General features: G+C 36.8%; 10 protein-coding genes across 10 annotated transcripts; 6 read left to right on the forward strand and 4 right to left on the reverse strand.

The window, feature by feature from the left end:
* Nucleotides 1-465: 465 nt before the first annotated feature.
* TOP2 (DNA topoisomerase 2) lies at nt 466-4,782 on the forward strand (the record flags this gene model as incomplete). The annotated part of the gene is made up of 1 exon (XM_056225306.1): nt 466-4,782. One exon carries the CDS (start codon nt 466-468, stop codon nt 4,780-4,782), a length of 4,317 nt encoding a protein of 1,438 aa, XP_056079138.1.
* A 415-nt stretch (nt 4,783-5,197) lies between these two features.
* TCB2 (tricalbin) lies at nt 5,198-8,710 on the forward strand (the record flags this gene model as incomplete). The annotated part of the gene is made up of 1 exon (XM_056225307.1): nt 5,198-8,710. One exon carries the CDS (start codon nt 5,198-5,200, stop codon nt 8,708-8,710), a length of 3,513 nt encoding a protein of 1,170 aa, XP_056079139.1.
* Nucleotides 8,711-9,086: 376 nt separating this feature from the next.
* Nucleotides 9,087-9,395, forward strand: SNN1 (Snn1p; the record flags this gene model as incomplete). The annotated part of the gene is made up of 1 exon (XM_056225309.1): nt 9,087-9,395. The coding sequence occupies one exon, from the start codon at nt 9,087-9,089 to the stop codon at nt 9,393-9,395; it is 309 nt and encodes a 102-aa protein (XP_056079140.1).
* Nucleotides 9,396-9,889: 494 nt separating this feature from the next.
* MKT1 (Mkt1p) lies at nt 9,890-12,382 on the forward strand (the record flags this gene model as incomplete). The annotated part of the gene is made up of 1 exon (XM_056225310.1): nt 9,890-12,382. One exon carries the CDS (start codon nt 9,890-9,892, stop codon nt 12,380-12,382), a length of 2,493 nt encoding a protein of 830 aa, XP_056079141.1.
* Nucleotides 12,383-12,802: 420 nt separating this feature from the next.
* On the reverse strand, nt 12,803-13,852 carry END3 (End3p; the record flags this gene model as incomplete). Its single annotated transcript, XM_056225311.1, has 1 exon — nt 12,803-13,852. The coding sequence occupies one exon, from the start codon at nt 13,850-13,852 to the stop codon at nt 12,803-12,805; it is 1,050 nt and encodes a 349-aa protein (XP_056079142.1).
* A 273-nt stretch (nt 13,853-14,125) lies between these two features.
* SAL1 (Ca(2+)-binding ATP:ADP antiporter SAL1) lies at nt 14,126-15,763 on the forward strand (the record flags this gene model as incomplete). The annotated part of the gene is made up of 1 exon (XM_056225312.1): nt 14,126-15,763. One exon carries the CDS (start codon nt 14,126-14,128, stop codon nt 15,761-15,763), a length of 1,638 nt encoding a protein of 545 aa, XP_056079143.1.
* A 373-nt stretch (nt 15,764-16,136) lies between these two features.
* Nucleotides 16,137-18,782, forward strand: PMS1 (ATP-binding mismatch repair protein; the record flags this gene model as incomplete). The annotated part of the gene is made up of 1 exon (XM_056225313.1): nt 16,137-18,782. One exon carries the CDS (start codon nt 16,137-16,139, stop codon nt 18,780-18,782), a length of 2,646 nt encoding a protein of 881 aa, XP_056079144.1.
* Nucleotides 18,783-18,960: 178 nt separating this feature from the next.
* On the reverse strand, nt 18,961-19,392 carry SWS2 (mitochondrial 37S ribosomal protein uS13m; the record flags this gene model as incomplete). The annotated part of the gene is made up of 1 exon (XM_056225314.1): nt 18,961-19,392. The coding sequence occupies one exon, from the start codon at nt 19,390-19,392 to the stop codon at nt 18,961-18,963; it is 432 nt and encodes a 143-aa protein (XP_056079145.1).
* Nucleotides 19,393-19,701: 309 nt separating this feature from the next.
* Nucleotides 19,702-20,802, reverse strand: EOS1 (Eos1p; the record flags this gene model as incomplete). Its single annotated transcript, XM_056225315.1, has 1 exon — nt 19,702-20,802. One exon carries the CDS (start codon nt 20,800-20,802, stop codon nt 19,702-19,704), a length of 1,101 nt encoding a protein of 366 aa, XP_056079146.1.
* A 525-nt stretch (nt 20,803-21,327) lies between these two features.
* On the reverse strand, nt 21,328-21,927 carry TPM1 (tropomyosin TPM1; the record flags this gene model as incomplete). The annotated part of the gene is made up of 1 exon (XM_056225316.1): nt 21,328-21,927. The coding sequence occupies one exon, from the start codon at nt 21,925-21,927 to the stop codon at nt 21,328-21,330; it is 600 nt and encodes a 199-aa protein (XP_056079147.1).
* Nucleotides 21,928-22,334: the final 407 nt, after the last annotated feature.

The raw sequence follows: 22,334 nt of genomic DNA on the forward strand, positions 1-22,334 counted from the left end.
AGTGAAATCACTTAAAGATCGTATCGATAAGTGCATATATAAAGAATCAAAGCTATTCGATAACTTTGTACGTTAATGTTTTACAAAATTTCACTCAAAAACTGCTTTAGAAGAGTATAATGCCAAAAAAAGAAATGGTACCGGGATCAGGGCTTAAAGTGATGCACTGTGTAGCTCAGACGTATTGCTTAATTTGGATTCTTTCGCTTTTATAATCATCTACACCATAGCAGTTCGAATTTCCTACGATGTAATTAATGAGTGTTCAACGCGCTAATAAGACGCGTTTTTTTTCAGAATAATGTAAACAAAATGCATTGCCGAAGGAGGCAAAAAAGAAACGAAAAGAATAGAACAAGATCATCTTCCACCAGGCAACACATTTTACTCTATTTTAGTGCAGATCACAATCCACTTAGCTCTCATCCTAGTCCGAAAAAGTTCACAGTAATCACACGGCAAACTATGTCAACTGAACCGACAAGTGCCTCTGATAAATATCAGAAGATTTCTCAACTGGAGCATATCTTGAAAAGACCAGATACCTATATCGGCTCTGTTGAAACCCAAGAACAACTACAGTGGATATATGATGAAGAGACTGATTGTATGATTGAAAAGAATGTCACAATAGTCCCAGGGTTGTTTAAAATCTTTGATGAAATTTTAGTCAATGCGGCAGATAATAAAGTTCGTGATCCATCGATGAAACGAATCGACGTGAATATACATCCTGATGAGAACACTATAGAGGTAAAAAACGACGGTAAAGGTATTCCCGTGGAGATTCATAATAAGGAAAATATTTACATTCCTGAGATGATTTTTGGTCACCTGTTGACGTCATCAAACTATGATGATGATGAGAAGAAAGTCACTGGTGGTAGAAACGGTTATGGTGCTAAACTTTGTAACATATTCTCTACCGAGTTTGTCCTAGAAACTGCAGATTTAAACGTTGGTCAGAAGTATATCCAAAAATGGGAAAATAATATGAGTATTTGCCATCCTCCAAAAATAACATCCTACAAGAAGGGCCCTTCATACACGAAAGTTACATTCAAGCCAGATTTGTCCAGATTCGGAATGAAAAATTTAGACAATGATATTTTAGGGGTGATGCGCAGAAGGGTTTATGATATCAATGGTTCCGTTCGTGACATCAATGTCTATTTGAACGGCAAGCCTCTAAAGATAAGAAATTTCAAAAACTATGTCGAACTTTACTTGAAATCACTTGAAAAGAAAAGACGACTAGATAGCGGTGAGGATACTGCCGCTAATTCTAATATTCCAACTATACTTTACGAGAAATTAAACAACAGATGGGAGATTGCTTTTGCGGTCTCTGATATTTCTTTCCAACAAATTTCGTTCGTAAATTCTATTGCAACCACTATGGGAGGTACCCATGTTAATTACATAACAGACCAAATTGTCAAAAAGATCCTAGAAATTTTGAAGAATAAGAAGAAAAAAAGTGTCAAACCTTTTCAGATCAAGAACAATATGTTCATCTTCATTAATTGTTTAGTCGAGAATCCTGCATTTACTTCACAAACAAAAGAGCAGTTGACAACAAGAGTTAAAGACTTTGGCTCCCGTTGTGACATACCTATGGAGTATATCAATAAAATCATGAGAACTGATTTGGCTACAAGAATGTTTGAAATTGCCGATGCAAATGATAACAATGCGTTAAAGAAATCCGACGGTACAAGAAAAAGTAGAATCACCGATTACCCAAAACTGGAAGATGCTAACAAAGCTGGTACCAAAGACGGTTATAAATGTACTTTGGTACTAACGGAAGGAGATTCTGCGTTGTCATTAGCTGTCGCAGGTTTAGCTGTTGTAGGTAGAGATTATTATGGTTGTTATCCACTCCGTGGTAAAATGTTGAATGTTAGAGAAGCTAGTGCTGATCAGATTCTGAAAAATGCCGAAATTCAAGCAATAAAAAAAATCATGGGTTTACAACATCGTAGGAAATACGAAGATACAAAATCCTTGAGATATGGCCATCTTATGATAATGACAGATCAAGATCATGATGGTTCGCACATCAAAGGTTTAATTATAAACTTTTTAGAAAGTTCATTTCCTGGTCTCCTAGACATAGAAGGTTTCCTACTTGAATTCATCACTCCAATCATTAAAGTTTCTATTAGTAAACCAACAAGAAAAACTATCGCGTTCTACAATATGCCAGATTACGAAAAATGGAGGCACGATGAATCTTACAAATACACTTGGAAACAGAAGTATTACAAAGGATTGGGTACGTCCCTAGCAAAGGAAGTGCGTGAATACTTTTCTGACTTGGATAGGCATTTGAAGATATTCCATTCATTGCAAGGTAATGATAAAGATTTCATTGATTTAGCCTTTTCTAAGAAGAAGGCAGATGACCGTAAAGAATGGTTGAGGAAATATGAACCTGGTACTGTCTTAGACCCTACTTTGAAAGAGATTCCGATTAGTGATTTCATTAATAAGGAATTGATTCTTTTCTCCTTAGCAGATAACATACGTTCGATCCCTAATGTTCTAGATGGGTTTAAGCCTGGTCAAAGAAAAGTTCTTTATGGTTGCTTCAAAAGAAACCTGACATCAGAAACCAAAGTGGGCCAACTGGCACCATATGTGAGTGAATGCACAGCTTACCACCATGCTGAGCAATCATTGGCACAAACTATCATTGGGTTAGCCCAAAATTTCGTTGGGTCCAACAATATTTACTTGTTAATGCCTAACGGTGCATTCGGTACAAGGGCCACTGGTGGTAAGGATGCAGCAGCTGCGAGATATATCTATACGGAATTGAATAAATTGACTCGTAAAATATTTCACCCTTCTGATGATCCATTATACAAATATATACAGGAAGATGAAAAAACAGTGGAGCCAGAGTGGTATTTGCCAATTCTTCCTATGGTCCTAGTTAACGGTGCAGAAGGTATTGGCACTGGTTGGAGTACTTATATTCCTCCATTCAATCCGTTGGACATTATAAAGAATATAAGACATTTGATGAACGAGGAAGATCTTGAGCAAATGCATCCATGGTTTAGAGGATGGACCGGTACAATGGAGGAAATTGATCCTCTGCGTTACAGAATGTACGGTAGGATTGAACAAGTTGGTGCTAACACATTGGAAATAACTGAGTTGCCAGCGAGGACTTGGACAACAACTATCAAAGAATACCTTCTTTTAGGTTTAAGCGGTAACGAAAAAATAAAACCTTGGATCAAGGATATGGAAGAACAGCATGATGATAACATCAAATTCATAATAACGCTATCACCGGAGGAAATGGCTAAAACAAGAAAAATAGGTTTTTATGAAAGATTTAAACTAATTTCACCTATTAGTTTAATGAACATGGTTGCCTTTGATCCTCAAGGAAAAATCAAAAAGTACAATTCTGTGAACGAGATTTTGAGTGATTTTTATTACGTTAGACTAGAATACTATCAAAAGAGGAAGGACCATATGAGCGAAAGATTACAATGGGAAGTAGAAAGGTATTCTTTCCAGGTTAAATTTATCAAAATGATAATCGAGAATGAGCTATCAGTCACTGATAAGCCTAGAAGGGCTATTATCCAAGAACTTGAGGATTTAGGATTCCCCAGGATCAATAAAGAAGGAAAACCATATTACGGGAGTCCCAATGCTGAGATAGCTGGCCAGATTGATTACGCAAAAAGTTCAACTACTGACGAAGAAGACGAAGAAAGCTCTCACGAAGATACCGATAATACTATTAATGGTCCTGAAGAACTGTATGGTACATATGAGTATTTACTAGGAATGAAAATATGGTCATTGACTAAGGAAAGGTATCAAAAGCTGTTGAAACAGAAACAGGAAAAAGAGATTGAATTAGAAAACCTGTTAAAACTTTCCGCTAAGGATATATGGAATTCTGATTTGGATGCCTTTGAAATTGGATATCATGAATTTCTGAAACGTGATAAAGATGCTCGCGGTGGTAAAGTGCCTGATAAAGGAGGAAAAACCGAAGGTAAGAGAAAGAGAAAACTTGCTGACGACGATGACTACGACCCATCAAAAAAGAGTAAGAAAGCTCCTGCTAGAAAGGGTAAAAAAATTAAACTGGAAGATAAAAGTTTTGAAAGAGTTTTATTAGAACGAAAACTGGTAACAAAAGGCAGGGGACCTACAAGGATTAAAAAGGAAAAAACATCACTTGTTCCAAAAGCAAATACAGAAGAAGAAGAAGAAGAAGATGATGAAGAGAGTGTTCATTCTTCCACGAGTTCTTCTATTTTTGACATAAAAAAAGAAGATGATAAAGATGAAAGCGGGTTAAGTAAGATGTCGAACAAGTTTAAAAAAATAAGCACACTTTTCGATAAGATGGGTTCCGCTTCCGCCACATCCAAGGAGAGTACACCAGAAAAGGGTACTACAGCAACCACAAAGAAATCTGTCGCCGTTAAAAAAGCCCCTCCGAAACCGAAACCAATTGGGAAGCCAGCAAGGAAACAACAAAATATTGTTGAACTATCTGATGAAAGCGACCTAGAAGTTCTAGATTCGTATAACGATCGAGGAGACAAATATGAAGATGAAGATGAAGATGAAGATGATGCTGTACCGCAACGACCAAGAAGACAACGGTCAACAAGAGCTGCGTCGGCTCCTAGGAAATCTTACGCTGAAACTTTAGAACTATCTGATGATAGTTTCATTGAGGATGATGAAGAGCTAGAACAAGGATCGGATGTATCTTTCAATGAAGAGGATTGAGTATCATTTCTCCCAAAAAAAGAGCAATTGTTTTTATAAGTTTGTATCAGAAGTCAATCGCAATGACTATATTATATAATCAGAAAATAGCCTTTGGTAATCATTTCCGTTTTAGTCGGCTTAGATAAAGTTTAATTACGTGCTTTTTTGTTTCTAACTAGCACCTGGCCGAGAAAATTCTTCGAGAAGACAACAACAACAACAAAAAAAATAAGGCTGGGCGAAAAAAAATCGTGCGTTTGCATGATATCTCGAAAAGCAATCGGTATATATATACCAGTTTTATAATTACCTTTTTAGGCATTCGTTTAAAAGACCTGTTTTGAGTGAAATCAACATTAGGTATTAGGTGGAAGTGCTTTGGTCTTCAAACTATATTTCAAATAGTATCGAAATTGTAGTAGGTCTTCAAAGAATGTCTCCAAATTCATCAAAAACTCGAACTGATCATAGAGATCCCATGCTTGATACCAATAAAGTGACGAAGGTGGAAAGCAAGAATGTTATACGGGATGCTGTCTCAGTAGAATCAGAAACAGAAGTCAATGGTACGTTCACAGCAAGAAAAAAACAAGATGCATCATACGTCGGTTGGAAACAAGTTGGTGGTTGGGAGGAAAAGGACTCATTAACCCCTGAAGATCTTTTAGTAGAGGCAAACAAGGATACCTTCTTAGGTAGCTTTTTACCAGATAAATTGTACGGTGATTGGTACCACGAGGTTGCTATCCTCATTATAGGTGCCCTGAGTTCATTCGTGCTAGGTTATTTTAAATTATCTCTCGCATCTGTTCTTATTGTGATGCTAACTACAGGACTCCTATATAGAACCTCATCAAAAAAATATAGGGAATCTTTGAGAGATTTAGCTCAAAAAGAACAAACTGTGGAGAAAATTAGTAACGATTACGAATCAGTCGAATGGTTAAACACCTTTTTAGACAAATATTGGCCTATCATCGAACCGTCTGTCTGCCAACAGATTGTTGATGGTACAAATACTACTTTGTCTGAGAATGAGGCAATTCCTAAAATAATCAAAGCAATATGGCTAGACCAGTTTACATTAGGTGTAAAACCTCCGAGAATTGATGCCATCAAGACATTCCAGAATACAAAATCAGATGTCGTAGTTATGGATGTATGTCTATCATTTACTCCACACGAAATGTCTGATCTCGACGCGAAGCAATGCAGAAATTATGTAAATTCTAATGTCGTACTGAAAGCAAAAATATTCGGAATGGATATACCAATTTCCGTTAGCGACGTTTCCTTTCGAATTTTTACTAGATTTCGTTTCCAATTAATGACTACTTTGCCACTTGTTGAGACCATAAACATCCAATTATTGGAAGTACCTGAGATTGATTTTATTGGCCGTTTACTAGGTAACTCCATTTTCAATTGGGAAATTCTGGCCATTCCTGGCCTAATGAGATTGATTCAGAAGATGGCCTTTAAATACTTGAGTCCTGTTTTGCTTCCACCTTTCTCTTTACAGCTTAATATACCACAACTTCTTTCGAAGACTGGCTTACCTATAGGAGTTCTGGAAATCAAAGTTAAAAATGCTCGTGGGTTAAAAGGACTTATGGGTATGATAAAAAAAACAGTTGACCCTTACTTAACATTTGAGCTCTCTGATAAAGTGGTTGGTAAAACAAAGGTTTCTAAAAATTCCACTGATCCTGTTTGGAATGAATCCATTTACATTCTATTACAATCATTCACTGATCCACTAACAATTACCGTATATGACAAACGCCAAGCATTAAGTGATAAAAAAATGGGTGCTATAATTTTCAACTTGAACAAATTACATGCAAATCACTATCAAAAAAACGAAAAGGTACATTTCCTAAGAAATTCTAAACCTGTCGGAGAATTGACATTTGATTTGCGATTTTCCCCCACTATTGAACAAAAGAAATTACTCAACGGTGATGAGGAACCTTTACCAGATATGAATACAGGTATTACTAAAATCATTATTGATGAGTTCAAGGGGTTAAATGAAACTAGTGACAAAAAAACGATCTTTGCGGAGTTGTATATTAATGCAAAATTGGTACTGACCACCAAAAAAGAAAAAATAACCACCCACTTGAAATGGAACTCAGACTACTGTTCTGTAATAACAGATCGTAGAAAAACTATTTGTAGATTTGTCTTAAAAGACCAAAGCGGAAAAGTTGTTTCATCTACAGTACAACCTCTAAATCATTTGATAGATAGGACAGAGGTTGATAAAGAATGGATTCCTCTAAGAGATGGAAAGGGGGAACTAAAGATTAAAACTTATTGGAGGCCGGTGGACATTGACCTTGGATTGAAAAGTGTCGGATATACTACTCCTATTGGTATGCTAAGAGTATTCATCAATAAAGCTGGGAACTTGAGAAACCCGGACAGCTTGGGAAAGATAAGTCCTTACGCAAGGGTATCTGTCAACGGTATAGCAAGAGGTATGACAAATCAAAGAATGGAGACGTTGAATCCTATATGGAATCAATCAATTTACGTGTCTGTAACATCTCCCTTGCAGAAAGTCTCCGTCGAATGTTTTGGTACAGATGCAAATGGCGACGACCATACTCTCGGGAGCTTTAACATCCAGACTCAAAACATATACCATAAAGACAATGATGATAAATATACCATTTTTATTGATGATACTCCAAGAACTGGCAACTTGCTTGGGAAAAAGGGCGTAAAAGGGGTTGTTACGTATTATTTGTCATTTTACCCAATTGTTCCTGTACTAAGTCTGGAAGAGGCGAAGGAAGTAGACAGTATAAACAAAAAGAAGGAAATTCTAGAAAAGCAAAAAGGTGTTTTGGATAATAAGAATACCTCAAAGGAAGAGAAGGAGAGAATCAAAAAGGAAGAGACCAGACTCAATGAAAGGTGTGACATATATAGTTATAAGATGAAGCTTGATCTTGATGAACTGCTGCAGTACAACGCTGGTGTATTAGGTGTAACTGTATTAGGCGGAGAACTACCCCAACCTGGGCTTTATGTTCAAACATTTTTTGATTCTTATGGATATGCCGCAATAGCCAGTGCCAAAAATGCTATTAGAACCATTAAAACAGGCTGGTCTGGCGATTTTATGATAAAAGAACTTGAGTGGTCCGTAACTACATTTAGAGTGACAAAGATTAAAGACGCAAATAAAGCGGAAGATTTTATTTGTGAGGTTAAAATTCCAACAATTGAATTAGTGAAAAATTGCTATTACAAGCCCTCAGTTTTGAATCTTATCGGCAAAAAAAGTGCCAAACTGTTGGTTCAAGTGTCATGGTTCCCAATAAATGCATCGGAATTGCCTCAATCGGATTTGATTACAAACTCTGGTGACCTGAAAATTACCGCTAAAGGCGCTGAAAACCTGATTGGTGTCAACAAAAATGGTTATTCCGATCCATATGTTGAATTCTTCCTGAATGAAAAGAGTAACTCACCCTTTTTCAAAACCGCCGTCCAAAAAAAGACATTAAATCCTACTTGGAACGAAAGCAAGACCATTGAAATTTCGAACCGTGTCAACGACTATTTGACAGTTGATGTTAAAGACTATGAGTCTACTAATTCCAATAGAAGTATTGGAAAAGCCATTATTCCATTGTCAACTATCCACCCAGAGGACAATACCACCTTTAATATACCGTTAGTGGGACTAAAAGGAGAGGATGGTGGTGTGTTGAATCTTGAGTTTGAATTTGAACCCCGCTATACTACCAATGTAGTCAAACGCGAGGCTAAGTTTGGAAATTTTGCTACGAAAGGGTTGGGTACCGGTATCAAAGCTGGATCTACAGTTTTCGCAATGGGAACTAATGTTGTTAGTACCGGGTTAGGTGTCTTTGGTGGAAAGAAACGTACACATACTGAGGACGAAAAATCCAAAGAAAAACTGTAGTTACATCTATAGTAAAGAGCACGTATCAAAAAATCTAAATACAGAGGAAAACGTGCGAGCAAAAGAATTCAAGACTTCAATCGTAATAATCTAACCATACCGAGTGCTAATATGGCGTTTTTTTATCATTATGTGTGTAAATTGTAACGAATATGTACTTCTCTATCTTTTTCTGGTGGGAAAGGCTTAACGTTCTCTCTATTTCTTATATCAGCTTCAAAAAGTGTGAGCGAAAAAAAAATCATAGAGTATAAGCCCTAAGGGAGAAGTGGGAATGAATAGTCAAAAAAGCTCAACGAAGGCTAAAATATCAGCGATATCTCGACAGAAAATTTGTTCAAATAATCTCTACATTCAATAGAAATAAACGTTTAGAATGGTAAAGGATAGCATAAGCGGAGATAGCAGTAGTGTTCATCCCGTTGAACTATCGGTGTATTCAGTACTTTCCACTGATTTAGATGGATTGTATCAATCCATCAATGAACTACGTGAGTCGCAAGCCCTACTCATTCTTATGTTACGGAAGGTTCGAGACAAACTTCGAAGGGAGGGCCAAGTCCTTTATGATCCGGAACCCTTCAAGCCAACCATGGATAAATTAGCGGATTTATCTGCTCGTGTGCATAGTCTCTCAAAGAGGTATGAGCAACTGCAGGGAAATGTCGAATCCCTCGCAAACTAAATAGGTATACACGTAGATAGCATAATTTTCGATCTCTTTCTTCCACTTGCAGTTGGCATCAATTAGTGCACTATTAATATAACCGTGCATAATGATAACTAAACAAGACGAAAACCGGTGGAAAATCTAGAAAGCAAGCAAGAAAGTATCACGCTAGAATTGTTCAGTTTAGTCAATCCGGCTGTCTAGTAATCGTCGTTGCACTATTAATAACGTAATTACTAATTACAGTGAAAGAGTTTTTATCTCACTGTATTACTTCAGATTTTATTTTGTTCTTTGCCTGCCCTTTCAAGTTCTTTATAACCTTGAAAACAAAAAATCACGTTGAACAATTACAATCATTTTTACCAAAACTTTCAATCAACTATTATTAGTGTAACTGACTGAAAAATAATTGCACTATTTTGCGTTTTTCTCATATTTAAATCAAAAATTCGGGTACTTCTGAATCAAAAAGTACTAAAACCAGAAAATTAATAGCAAGGTAAACGATGGCAATTAAGTCATTGGAATCGTTCCTTTTCGAAAGAGGCCTGGTAGGATCCTATGCGATTGAGGCGTTGAATAATTGTACCTTGGGTATAGATGTCAATCATTATGTTTCCAGGTTGTTGACCAATAAGAGAGAACAGTATTTGGATGCTATTGGTGGTTTCCCTACCAGTTTGAAAATGTATTTAGAAAGCGATTTGAAGATATTCAAAGATTTTAACATCACTCCTATTTTCGTTTTCAATGGAGGTTTGACTTACAACCAATTAGAGGCATCCGGCCACTTTACTGCAGCATCTGCATCCACAACCATTTCTTCAGCTACTGCTTCTAGCAATGGCTCCAATGCTACAACAAGATCGAACACTGAGTCCGTTTTGTTACAGAGAAACAGAGGTTGGACACAGTGGAATAATCTGATTAGTTCGAACCAAAATTCTTATATTGACCAGCCTATTCAGCCCCAAGAACCTTTCAGACATAACACCACAATTGAATCCAAGGCTTACCAAAATGATTTGATCGCTTATTTTATTGAACATGGTTACATGTACCAAGTGGCTCCTTACTCTTCCTGGTTTCAATTGGCATATCTGTTGAATAGCGCTTATATTGATGCTATATACGGCCCAACTGACTGTTTGATGTTAGATTCTGTTGATAGGTTCATCTTGGGCATGGAATTTCCTAATAAAGAATTTCGATTCATTGACAGGTCAAGAGTGATGAAAGATTTACGGTGCACCCACGAAGAGTTTATTGATATTGCAATGGCTGTAGGTAATGATTTGCAGCCAACAACCTTACCACCTTTGCAAATTTACCCAGTTCCACAGTTATTTGATATCGCTTTAGAAATGGTTTTGAACACAGGCACAAACTTTTATGCTTATCAACTGTCCACACCTTTACAAAATGATTCGAAAGAGAATGTTCAAAGCTACCAAAGGGGTATATCTGCGTTAAGATATATGCCTGTCTTGAAGGATTCAGGTAAAGTTGAGTTATTTGTTCAAGAAATCGTTGTTTCAGAGGAGGAGAATGAAAAAAACAGTAAGGATGAAAAGAAGAGTAATCTTTCTTCACCATCCTCTGCATCATCCAGTGCTTCTCCTGCTACTTCTGTGATCAAGAATATCAACGAAAAGTCAGCCTATGAAAAGTTCAGCTCCAAAGAGGTTAGGAAACCAAGGGATATTCCTAATGATGTTCATGATTTCATCGGTCAAATGTTACCTCATGAATATTATTTCTATAGATCGATAGGGCTGGTTACTGGGAAATTATTTGATGCAATTGTCACAGGCGTTTATCCTGAAGAACCTCCATTGGGTGGAGGATCCGCCACTTCCTATAGGAAACTGGTTTGTAAGTCTGTTGAAATATTCAAGAATAAAGAAATTAATTTATTAACTCAACCAATCAACAGATATTACCAAATTAAACAAATTAAACAGGTCAAGTGGTACGCGCCAAATGAACCAATTACTTTGAGCAATAGGATGTCACCTTCTATGTTTGAGACAATCAACCACTTACTTGTTAGAACAGAGGCTTCTCCTGAAAAAGAATTTTCTATTTTTGAATTCATTACAGCAATAAATGCCTCCAATGATATGGCAAAAGATTTTATATCTGAGAAGGTAATTTTTCCAAACTCTGTACCAATCCAAACCAAATTAAGTTCACCTTTTGATTTATTGGCAACAAATTTTTTAAGATTACTGGTACTATTGGAGTTTTTCACCTACGATTTCAAGGAGAAATTACTAAAACCCACTAAATGGGGGAAAATATTTTTAAGATTGAACGAGCTCGATGTCGACGATAAGTATCATGAATCAGTGCTTATCTTTTTGATATTTTTAAAATGTGAAGTTTTAAAACTCGACGAGGAAGTTCAACCACCAGCTCCTTCGGCCTTATCTCAAGCAACTCTTCGTTCATATCCTGAAGAATCATTGTACGTACTATTGATTACTCGTGTATTAACTTTATTCCAAGTTGAACAAAAACCGTCAAACTACCATGGGCCTATTGATAAGAAGACGTTAATTTTTAGAGACCATCTTTCTTTCATAAAGGAAAATCTGAATGAACTTTTTGAGGCCGTTTTAATCTCATCTTTAACCTCGGGTGAATTTAATAGATTATCATTGGACAACTTTGGTTGGGCAAAGAAAATTGTTAGACATTTACCATTTAAATTGGATTCTCCGAATACTGTAATGGCAATGATGTGGGAATTCTTCCTACAAAAATACCTGCACAATGGTAATGCCAAAAACGATGCGTTGTCCTTAGTCGCAACTGAATTCAATACTTACAAATCTACACCCAACCTTGATGGACAGTTTGTTGAATCCCATAAGTTTCTACTCGAAATTGCCAAAGTTATGCAGGAATTAAATAATGCAAAATTAGTCGAAGAGAATGAGTATACGTTATTCTCTAGAGCAGTTGAGTTTGCTACAACCGCTCTTTCCAGTTAAAGCTTGAAAATGGGTGTAATGAAAATGGTGGAAAGCTATTGCAAAGATACTCGATAAGAAACGATAGTTACCGTTAACGAGTTATATTGTTATTTCAAAGGTTCAAGTAAAATCGTTGAGATTGAATGTCAAACACTGCAAATATTAATACCAAAACGAAAAGTAACGTAAAATGGAAAAGAAAAGAAAAGTGAAGCTGAAACTAAATTACTGATTATCTATATGACACATATTTATTATATAGATATGTAAGGAACGCTAAACAGATAAATATGAAACCCCACAAAAAGAAGAAAAGAAATGAAGAAAAGAAATATTTCTCAAAAGAGAATGGAAGATATTCAAATCAGAAAATCCTTACTAGTAAGAGAAGCAACAATAAATATCATACATACATGTACATAAAAACAATTACCGATGTCACTTAATTTCTGCTTGTAATGATTGCAATTCATGCTTCTTATTGTTTAAGTAATTCTCCAATACTTCAACCTGTTGTTCAATGTTATTCAAATCATCAGTTATTGATCTAATATTAATGGGTTTTGAACGCTTTGAACCTCCTTGGTTTTTTTCACTTTTTTTATATTTTAATAGGCCTTCTAACTGTTCACGCATGTTAGCAATTTGATCATCCGTCAGGGATGCATATTTTTGCTTTATATTGTTGTCATTTCCGGGATCATTATTGCTGCTACTCTCAGTCATTGACTTGGGCACATTGTCCCGCAATTTCTCCATATTGTTTACTTGGTCTTTTCTCTTTGCAGATGATTGAGAGGACCCCAGGTCATAACTAACTTGTTTTTTATTACATACTTCTGCTAAAGAATTCGGTAAACTTGCTGGAATTTCTGCACCCAAATCATTTCTTTGTCTCAAACAGTGAATGAAGTAGAAAGTCGGGTCTCTATCAATTGATGGTAAATTTTGGGGATTAATTAGGCTCCAAACCTTATTTAAATCAGTTTTACTAATGTTAAAAAATTTAGTGGAAAGGTTCGTTGCTAGTTCATGGAATGTTATGGTACCGTCGGTTAGTTTTGAGCAACTCGTATAGATTTTTTCATATTGATTCAGATCATCGGGAGACATGTACCAATCTACTTTGATTTCCTTTTTTGGAGGCAAGTCTGCATTTTCTATTTGTTCACGCTTTTTCCTTTCTTTGATTAAATTTACTTTACTCCCTGGAACCAACCAATCAGGCAATTCATCTGGTACAGAACTAATGTTTTTATTAACCATATCAAATATCAATCTCATGCAAATAACAAATTCCTCAAAGTCCAAATTGTCATCATCATCAATATCGGCGAGAAACCAAATCTTATTTAGAACTGATGAATCCAGTTTAGAATTGTAAAGAATTGGTAAAACTTGGTCATGATTTACCTTATTTTCTATTGGTTTCAAACCCGAAAAGATTTGCCAATACTTTTTGATCTCAAACTGTTCTAACTTTGGCATTTTTTTAATTATCTCTTATCTTAACCGGCCTTTCCAATAGCCCACTCACGCTATTACTAGAACACAAAAACCTGAACGTAACAGGCAGTTGATCATATGTTACTGGCGTTCTTTTCATTCATTCTTTACATTTTCAATCATAGGGGTCCAACACTACCGTCAAATATGATTTGGAAGAAATAAATAAAAAAAAAAGTAACTTTAGTAGTAGCGATGGGAAACTTTGAATACTTGGGGTAAAAGTTACATTAATTCAATCGAATGAAGGTCTAAATGCTGTTGAAGAATTGGGAGACGGACAAGCAGCGAGATATACGATATACATGCTTGTTTAATGAACTGGATATTAAGGGAAATGGTAAAGTTACTCTAGATAACCTTGTAAATGCTTTTGAGAAGAACGACCATCCCCTCAAGGGTAATGACGAGGCAATAAAAATGCTTTTTACTGCGATGGATGTAAACAAAGACTCCATAGTTGATATGAATGATTTCAAGAAGTACGCTTCCAATGCTGAATCCCAAATTTGGAACGGTTTTCAGAGGATAGACTTAGACCACGACGGTAAAATTGGCATCAACGAAATAAACAAGTACTTGTCTGACTTGGACAATCAGAACATATGCAATAATGAGCTTAATCGTGACCTCTCCAATGAAAAGATGAATAAATTCTCGAGGTTTTTTGAATGGGCGTTTCCAAGAAAGAAAAGCAATATTACACTACAGAATCAAACTACTCGTAGGGACGATATTGATTACGACCATCCAAGGCAAACAACCAACACAGATTTATACGTCACATATGACCAATGGAGAGACTTTTTACTGTTGATACCGAGGAAACAGGGTTCTAGACTTCATACAGCTTACTCCTACTTCTACCTATTCAACGAAGATGTTGATCTATCATCAGAGGGTGACGTTACTCTCATTAATGATTTCATTCGTGGATTCGGATTTTTTATTGCAGGCGGTATCTCAGGTGTCGTTTCAAGGACTTGTACCGCGCCATTTGACAGGTTAAAAGTGTTTCTCATTGCAAGAACAGATTTGTCCTCGATTCTGTTAAATTCAAAAACCGATCTCCTTGCTAAAAATCCAAATGTTGATATAAACAAAATATCGTCTCCATTAAAAAAGGCCGTTAAGAGTTTGTACAGACAGGGCGGGATAAAGGCATTTTATGTTGGGAACGGTTTGAACGTTATAAAGGTTTTTCCAGAAAGTTCAATTAAGTTTGGTTCTTTTGAAATCACCAAGAAAATAATGACCAAATTAGAAGGATGTCATGACACAAAAGATCTTTCAAAGTTCTCCACTTACATCGCCGGTGGTTTAGCTGGTATGGCAGCACAGTTTTCTGTTTATCCTATAGATACTTTAAAATTTAGAGTACAATGCGCTCCTCTAGATACAAAATTAAAGGGAAATAAACTCCTTTTTCAGACCGCCAAAGATATGTTCCGAGAGGGTGGGTTCAGGCTTTTTTACAGAGGTGTCACAGTCGGTATAGTGGGTATATTTCCTTATGCTGCATTGGACTTGGGGACGTTCTCAGCCTTGAAGAAATGGTATATCGCCAAACAAGCAAAAGCGCTAAACCTACCACAAGAACAGGTCACACTGAGCAATTTAGTTGTTCTTCCAATGGGTGCATTTAGCGGAACTGTGGGTGCTTCTGTCGTCTATCCAATTAATCTTTTGAGAACAAGACTGCAAGCTCAAGGAACATATGCACATCCTTATGTGTATAACGGCTTCAGAGACGTATTACTAAAGACACTCGAAAGGGAAGGTTATCAAGGGTTATTTAAGGGCTTGGTGCCCACTTTAGCCAAAGTCTGTCCGGCTGTTTCAATCAGTTATTTATGTTACGAAAACCTGAAAAAGTTCATGAAGCTCGAATAGTATTAAAAACATATGCATATATATCAACTAGTGATTTTTCTAATTATTCATACGTCACTACCATGGTTTTTGTGGCGTACTATCGACCAAGCTTTCGCTAAATTATATATTCTTCCCGAACATGTACATAATTACGACTCTAGCAACAACTTGAATGATACTAAATACATCAATTTGGGATAATTAATTGATACTTGATAATTCTGCTTGCAGACGTTGTATTCCAACACAACGCGAAAAAGAAAAAACGCGTCTTTCATTTGGCATTATACAATTGAGTGGCTCCATCACATCGAAAACTAGCTGATTTTGAGACAGAGAAAAGGAGAGGAAAAGAAGCAGCAAAAGCTCACACCCGTAATTTTTGAGCACCATGACGCAGATTAACCAGATAAGCGACATAGATGTCCATCAAATTACATCAGGACAAGTTATCACAGACTTAACAACTGCAGTGAAAGAGCTTGTCGATAATAGTATAGATGCGAACGCGAATCAGATAGAAATCACCTTCAAAGACTATGGTCTTGAATCTATCGAATGTTCTGATAATGGCGATGGCATAGACCCTTCAAATTATGAATTTTTAGCTTTAAAACATTACACTTCAAAAATTTCCAAATTTCAAGATGTTGCCAATGTACAGACATTGGGGTTCAGAGGGGAGGCATTGTCTTCTTTGTGTGCTGTAGCTAAACTCAGCGTCATAACGACGACCCTCCCACCAAGAGCAGACAAGTTGGAATATGATTTGGCTGGCCATATTGCATCGAAGACAACGACGTCGAGAAATAAAGGGACGACTGTAGTTGTTTCACAGTTATTTCATAGTTTACCTGTTAGAAAAAAAGAGTTTAATAAAACTTTCAAGCGTCAATTTGCCAAATGTCTCACAGTTTTACAAGGTTATGCAGTTATCAATACAAAAATCAAATTTACTGTTTGGAATGTTTCATCAAAGGGTAAAAAAAATATTATCTTATCAACGATGAGGAACTCCTGCATGAGAAAGAATATATCTTCCATTTTTGGCGCAAGCGGTATGCGTGGACTCGAAGAGGTTGATTTGTTACTTGATTTGAATCCGCTGAAGAAGAGAATGCTTAGGAAATATAGTGATGATCCCGATTTCTTAGATCTGGATTACCGGATTGGAGTGAAAGGTTATATATCACAGAATTCATTTGGGTGTGGTAGAAATAGTAAGGATAGGCAATTTATCTATGTAAATAAAAGACCGGTGGAGTACCCTACCTTCTTAAAATGTTGTAACGAAGTCTACAGAACGTTCAATAATGTCCAATTTCCAGTGATATTTTTGAATCTTGAATTGTCCACCAGCTTAATCGATGTTAATGTCACTCCAGACAAAAGAATAATACTGTTACACAACGAACAAGTGGTCATTGATGTTTTTAAAACAGATTTGGCTGATTACTATAATAAACAAGAGTTAGCTCTTCCCAAAAGGGTTCGCTCGCAAATAGAACAACAAGATCGAAAAAGACTAAAAACTGATACTATAACCGAAGTTACTGATGATAAAAACACAGTACATCAATCTAGTAACGAAAACAATGAGGATGCTAGAAGCGGACGTGATCAGCCCAATCATACACGTTTTTGTAGTGCTCTTGAAGAAACTACTAGTGCTGCAGGGAAAAGTAAAGATACGGAACCAACATCTATATTAGATAGCCATTGTACCATCCCCACTGATGACCTTGGCTCGGACTGTGAAGTTACGGTTGATTCTTCGCTCGTCTTGGATGAGGACAACTCAAGTACACCAACGAAGAAGCCGCTAAGCGTCAAAGCAAATTCTCAAAATGTTAGTGCTATAAACCTTGTCAATTTTTCCAACCCTGACTTTCATAATATGGTTAGTCCTGATAAAGCATGTAACTTGGAAGAAGTTGTCGAAGAACCTGTATATTTTGATATTGATGGTGAAAAGTTTCAAGAGAAAGCGATCCTCTCGCAAAACGATGGGTTAGTTTTCGTAGATGATAATTGTCATCAGCATTCGGATAAATCCTGCCACCATGAAATGAGGGGTAGTACTGATACAGAACAAGATGTAGAGTTGGATTCAGCATATGCAGAGATTGAACCAGTTGAGATCAATGTGAGAACACCTTTGAAAAAATTTGGTCATTCAATTGTTAAAGATAATTATAGGTCATTAAGCGATGGATTATCACATCAAAAATTTGAAGATGAGATATTAGAGTTCAACTTAAGCACAAAAGGCATTGAGGAAATAATTAAAACTGGTAAAAAAACGAGTAGTATAATAAATAAAAGAAAATCACAGGTACAAAAAAACATCATTAAAAATAAGAAGGAATTGGAGGATTTCGAACAAGGGGAAAAGTATTTGACATTAACAGTTTCAAAAGATGACTTCAAGAAGATGGAAGTTGTGGGACAATTTAATCTAGGATTTATTATAGTGACTAGAAGAATTGGTAACAATTACGATCTCTTTATTGTTGACCAGCATGCCAGTGATGAAAAGTATAATTTTGAAACTATGCAGGCTGTGACAGTTTTCAAGTCACAAAAGCTGATCATACCACAACCGATAGATCTAAGTGCTATTGATGAACTTGTGGTGCTGGATAATCTACCAGTTTTTGAAAAGAATGGTTTCAAGCTGAAAATCGACGAAGAAGAAGAGTTTGGCTCAAGAATTAAACTTTTGAGCCTACCTACTTCCAAACGAACACTTTTTGATTTGGATGACTTTAATGAACTGATACATCTAATCAAGGAAGACGGTGGACTGAGAAGAGATAACATTAGGTGTTCCAAGATCCGGTCTATGTTTGCAATGAGGGCATGTAGAAGTAGTATTATGATAGGTAAGCCGTTGAATAAGAAGACTATGACTAGAGTCGTTCATAATCTCAGTGCGCTTGATAAGCCTTGGAATTGCCCTCACGGACGCCCTACGATGAGGCATTTAATGGAATTACGTGATTGGAATTCATTTTCGAAGGATTATAAAATATGATTCAATGTTTATATTCATCTATTATAGAATAAATAAACAGTATATATACAGAGAGTGATAAACAAATCTACTGGCGTATTAACGATGCTTCACCGGATTTATATTGAGATATAAATCCTAGCCATTATGAATATGAAGGTAGCTTTCCTTTTACTTGGTTTATTTGGAGAGCATATAATCACTTGCCAAAAATATACGACCAGAGGGAATGACTATGTTGTACTTTTGTCTGAGAAGATGTATGAAGTCCACGCCTATCAATTTTATTGAGCTTTCTTGCAGTTTTTGCGTTGTTTCTTGTACGCTGGCCTCGGACTGGTAGATGTAAAGTATGCCTCATACCACTATAGCTTCCAATTTTTCTCTTCAAAGCAATGTTCTCCTTCACGATCGCCCTAGCGTCACCTTCAATAGTCATTGTTGATAGTTCACTTGCTATACTCATGATCTGGGGTTCTGATAGTTGATGCATCCTCATCCATGGATAAAACCCTAGTTTGGAACAGACCTTTTCAGCCGTCGTTCTACCAATACCGTAAAATTTAGAAGCCAGCGCAATTTTAATGACCTCTTTACCTTTGAAACCTTTCCCTAAGATGTGAACAACCATGATCTTGATCAACTTCCCAACCTGATTTTCTATTCAACCGCTTTTTCCAATCAAGATTATCGATCGCTTTAAGGTAGCATTTGAAGGAGTCTCCCAACCATTGAATGTGGAACGCTATTATTTCTTGAGAAGAGTGCATCTCGTTAGTAATGATATTTCATTTTAATGGTTCTACAATACACTTATACAAAGTACTCTTTACCAAGGACATGAATGGCTATGTAGATATGATATTGTAGCGTGTGTATAGATACATATTTAGAGACGTTGCGTTATATAAGTATAAATATAATTATTTTTCTTTTATTTTTATGCGGATGGATGCATTTCATGCAGTATTCTTTCTAATTGCTCTACGTCCAATCTTTGGATGAACAAGTTTCGCAGTAAACCTAACATGGTGATAAAACTAGCCAATCCCACAGGAACAACACAGAGCACAGTAATTTTGTATAAATCTATCGTTCTCTTGGTAGTGAAGTTAAATGCTTTTTTTGGAAGTTTTTTTGATCTTTTAGGGCTCTGCGAATGCGATCCTAAGGACCTATTAATAGGAAATGATCGGTCATCACTATCATCGGAGAGAATATCGTTGGGAAGGACATCCATTGTGTTTTCGTCTGCTACGACGACATGTGAGTCCTCATCAACGTCTTGTACACCATCATCATAGTCATCGGATTCTTCTCGAACAGTGGTGTCCTCTTGTACTTCACCTTCTCGATTTCTGATATACCTCAGATCCGAAGTAAGATAGCTTTGCCAAATGTATACTGCGGTTAGCACACAACTAATGAGTATCCACGTATGCAAAAAATAGTCGAGCTCAGGAGACAAAGATGATAGTAGAAGGAGCTCCAATGTGACGATGATCAACGACATGGAGAACATTCTTAAGATTGCGGCCACAGTGGAGTATTTAACAATCCAGCGGACCATCAAAGAGTCGAGAATGGCATACGAGAGGTATAAAGACACTAAGCACCAAAGCGAGCAAAGAAGATATTCGGACGCTCTGGCCGTGGTTAGGGCAGACAGCAGAAGTGAATCCTTATCGTCACCGCTTACACCTTTCTTCGGAGCCCCATCAAATGATGAGTTGTTGTCGTAGGCACTATTAAGCTTTTGCCAGAAATATGTGAAGGTATCCCTCAGTGATTGTGGCTCGTAAAGTTTTATGCTGGTACGCATGGAGACTTTCCAAGCTTTCCGCAAAGATGTGAAGATGTAGGTTAACGGCGGTAAAAGGGATATGTCCCTACATAGAGCCATCAGCATATGCTGCTTAGCAGTCAAATGGTTCAAAGACAGCGTTTTCATGGAACTGTATGTCTTTCTAAAAGTCGTTCGATCATGCTTGCCATACTTATCCTCATGAGAGCCCATACCAGTACTCAGTATCCAAGTCATTTGAGTATTAAAACCTGAAGGAATCAAATAAGATTATATGGCAGAAGAAGGGAAGAGAAAAAACAAACTGAAAGAAAAAAGAAATGAGAAACCCTGGTGTGTTCAAGTAGATGCACAGACGGTGGGCAACCCAAAACTTAGTCTCCCGTTAAACTTTTCAGGTTCTTGCACAAGTGGAGACGCCCGATATATATCGCATGCAGCTGTATGTTTTGGAGAATGCCTTTATCCATGTGATAAATCTTGCAAAACTTAACATGAAGAAGGCACAGAGAGTCCCACTAAGAAAACGCCGCTCGGGTAATGACACCAATGTAAAATTAAACCAGTACGCGAATGGTGGAAACTAAAACAAAAAAGCATCTAATAGAGAAAAGTATACAAATGTATCATCTAAGCTATTGTATTTTGTATAAGGTTACTTATTTAGTATCGCTTGCCTGTGAGTATTTGAGTGACTCAAAAAGTAAAGAACAAAGACCAGCGTTGGAGAAAAAGAAAAAAAGAAACAAAAAACAAAGCAGATCACAAATTCTCTAGAGATGCAGCAATTTCATCCAGTTCCTTCTTTGCCTCTTCGTATTTGACGGTCAATTCCTCGTTCTTTCTTTCCCATTCTTCTCTTTGTTCCTCCAAGGCAGCAACTCTTCTCTCCAATTGATCTGCCTTCAAATCGGACTCTCTTAATTTCTCAGTTGTTTCCTTTAGCTTGGTGTCACTCTCTTCTAAATCTTCTTCCAATTGTTGGTTTTTCTTGGAGAAGTTGTCGTTGTTGGATTGCAAATGATGAGAGTCTTCAGACAATTGCTTGGATTCAGTCAATTCCGCTTCCAGCTTCTCGATCTCTTCCTCTAATTGGTGGTTCTTCACCGTCAAGGACTTGATTTGATTTTCTTTTTCAACGTTATCCTGCTCTGTCTGCTTGGAATCAGAAAGACCTGCCTCTAGCTTCTCAATCTCGTCCTCCAATTGTTGGTTTTTGACTGTCAAAGACTTGATCTGGTTCTCCTTTTCGACGTTGTCTTGCTCTAAGTCCTTGTTCTTCTCTTTCAACTCCTCATACTTCTCCTGCCATGATTCGGCTTCTAACTTCAAGTTGCTTAACTTTTCTCTGATCTTGTCCATTGCTGCCCTATCTTGCGTATATCACTCTGAATATATCTGTGTAGGTTTCCTTCAGGTAATCTAAAATCTACAGTAAGTGAAGGGAAAAACGAACCTTCTTTTCTTGCCAAGTATGTTGTATGTGATCTCTCACACTTTCCATTCCCCGTTGATAGTGCTATTGGTGTGCTGATTTTTATTTAACCATTACCCGGAGTTTACCCGGATCTCGTCCTGTAATATGCTAGCGCCGCTCAATGGCTGGTTTTCTCTAAGGGTGCTGTATCTCTAATTTTCTTTTTCTTCTTATTTTTAGGCGTTTTTGAAGTTTTTTCAGTAATCAGTGACAACAAGTCATGAAGATTGCGCGAATGTCAGTTGTCCTGCGTTAAATTAAATTAGATAAAATTATTTGCTTGGTTGGGAGA

Source organism: Saccharomyces mikatae (assembly GCF_947241705.1).
Source record: "Saccharomyces mikatae IFO 1815 strain IFO1815 genome assembly, chromosome: 14".
NCBI lineage: Eukaryota > Fungi > Ascomycota > Saccharomycetes > Saccharomycetales > Saccharomycetaceae > Saccharomyces > Saccharomyces mikatae.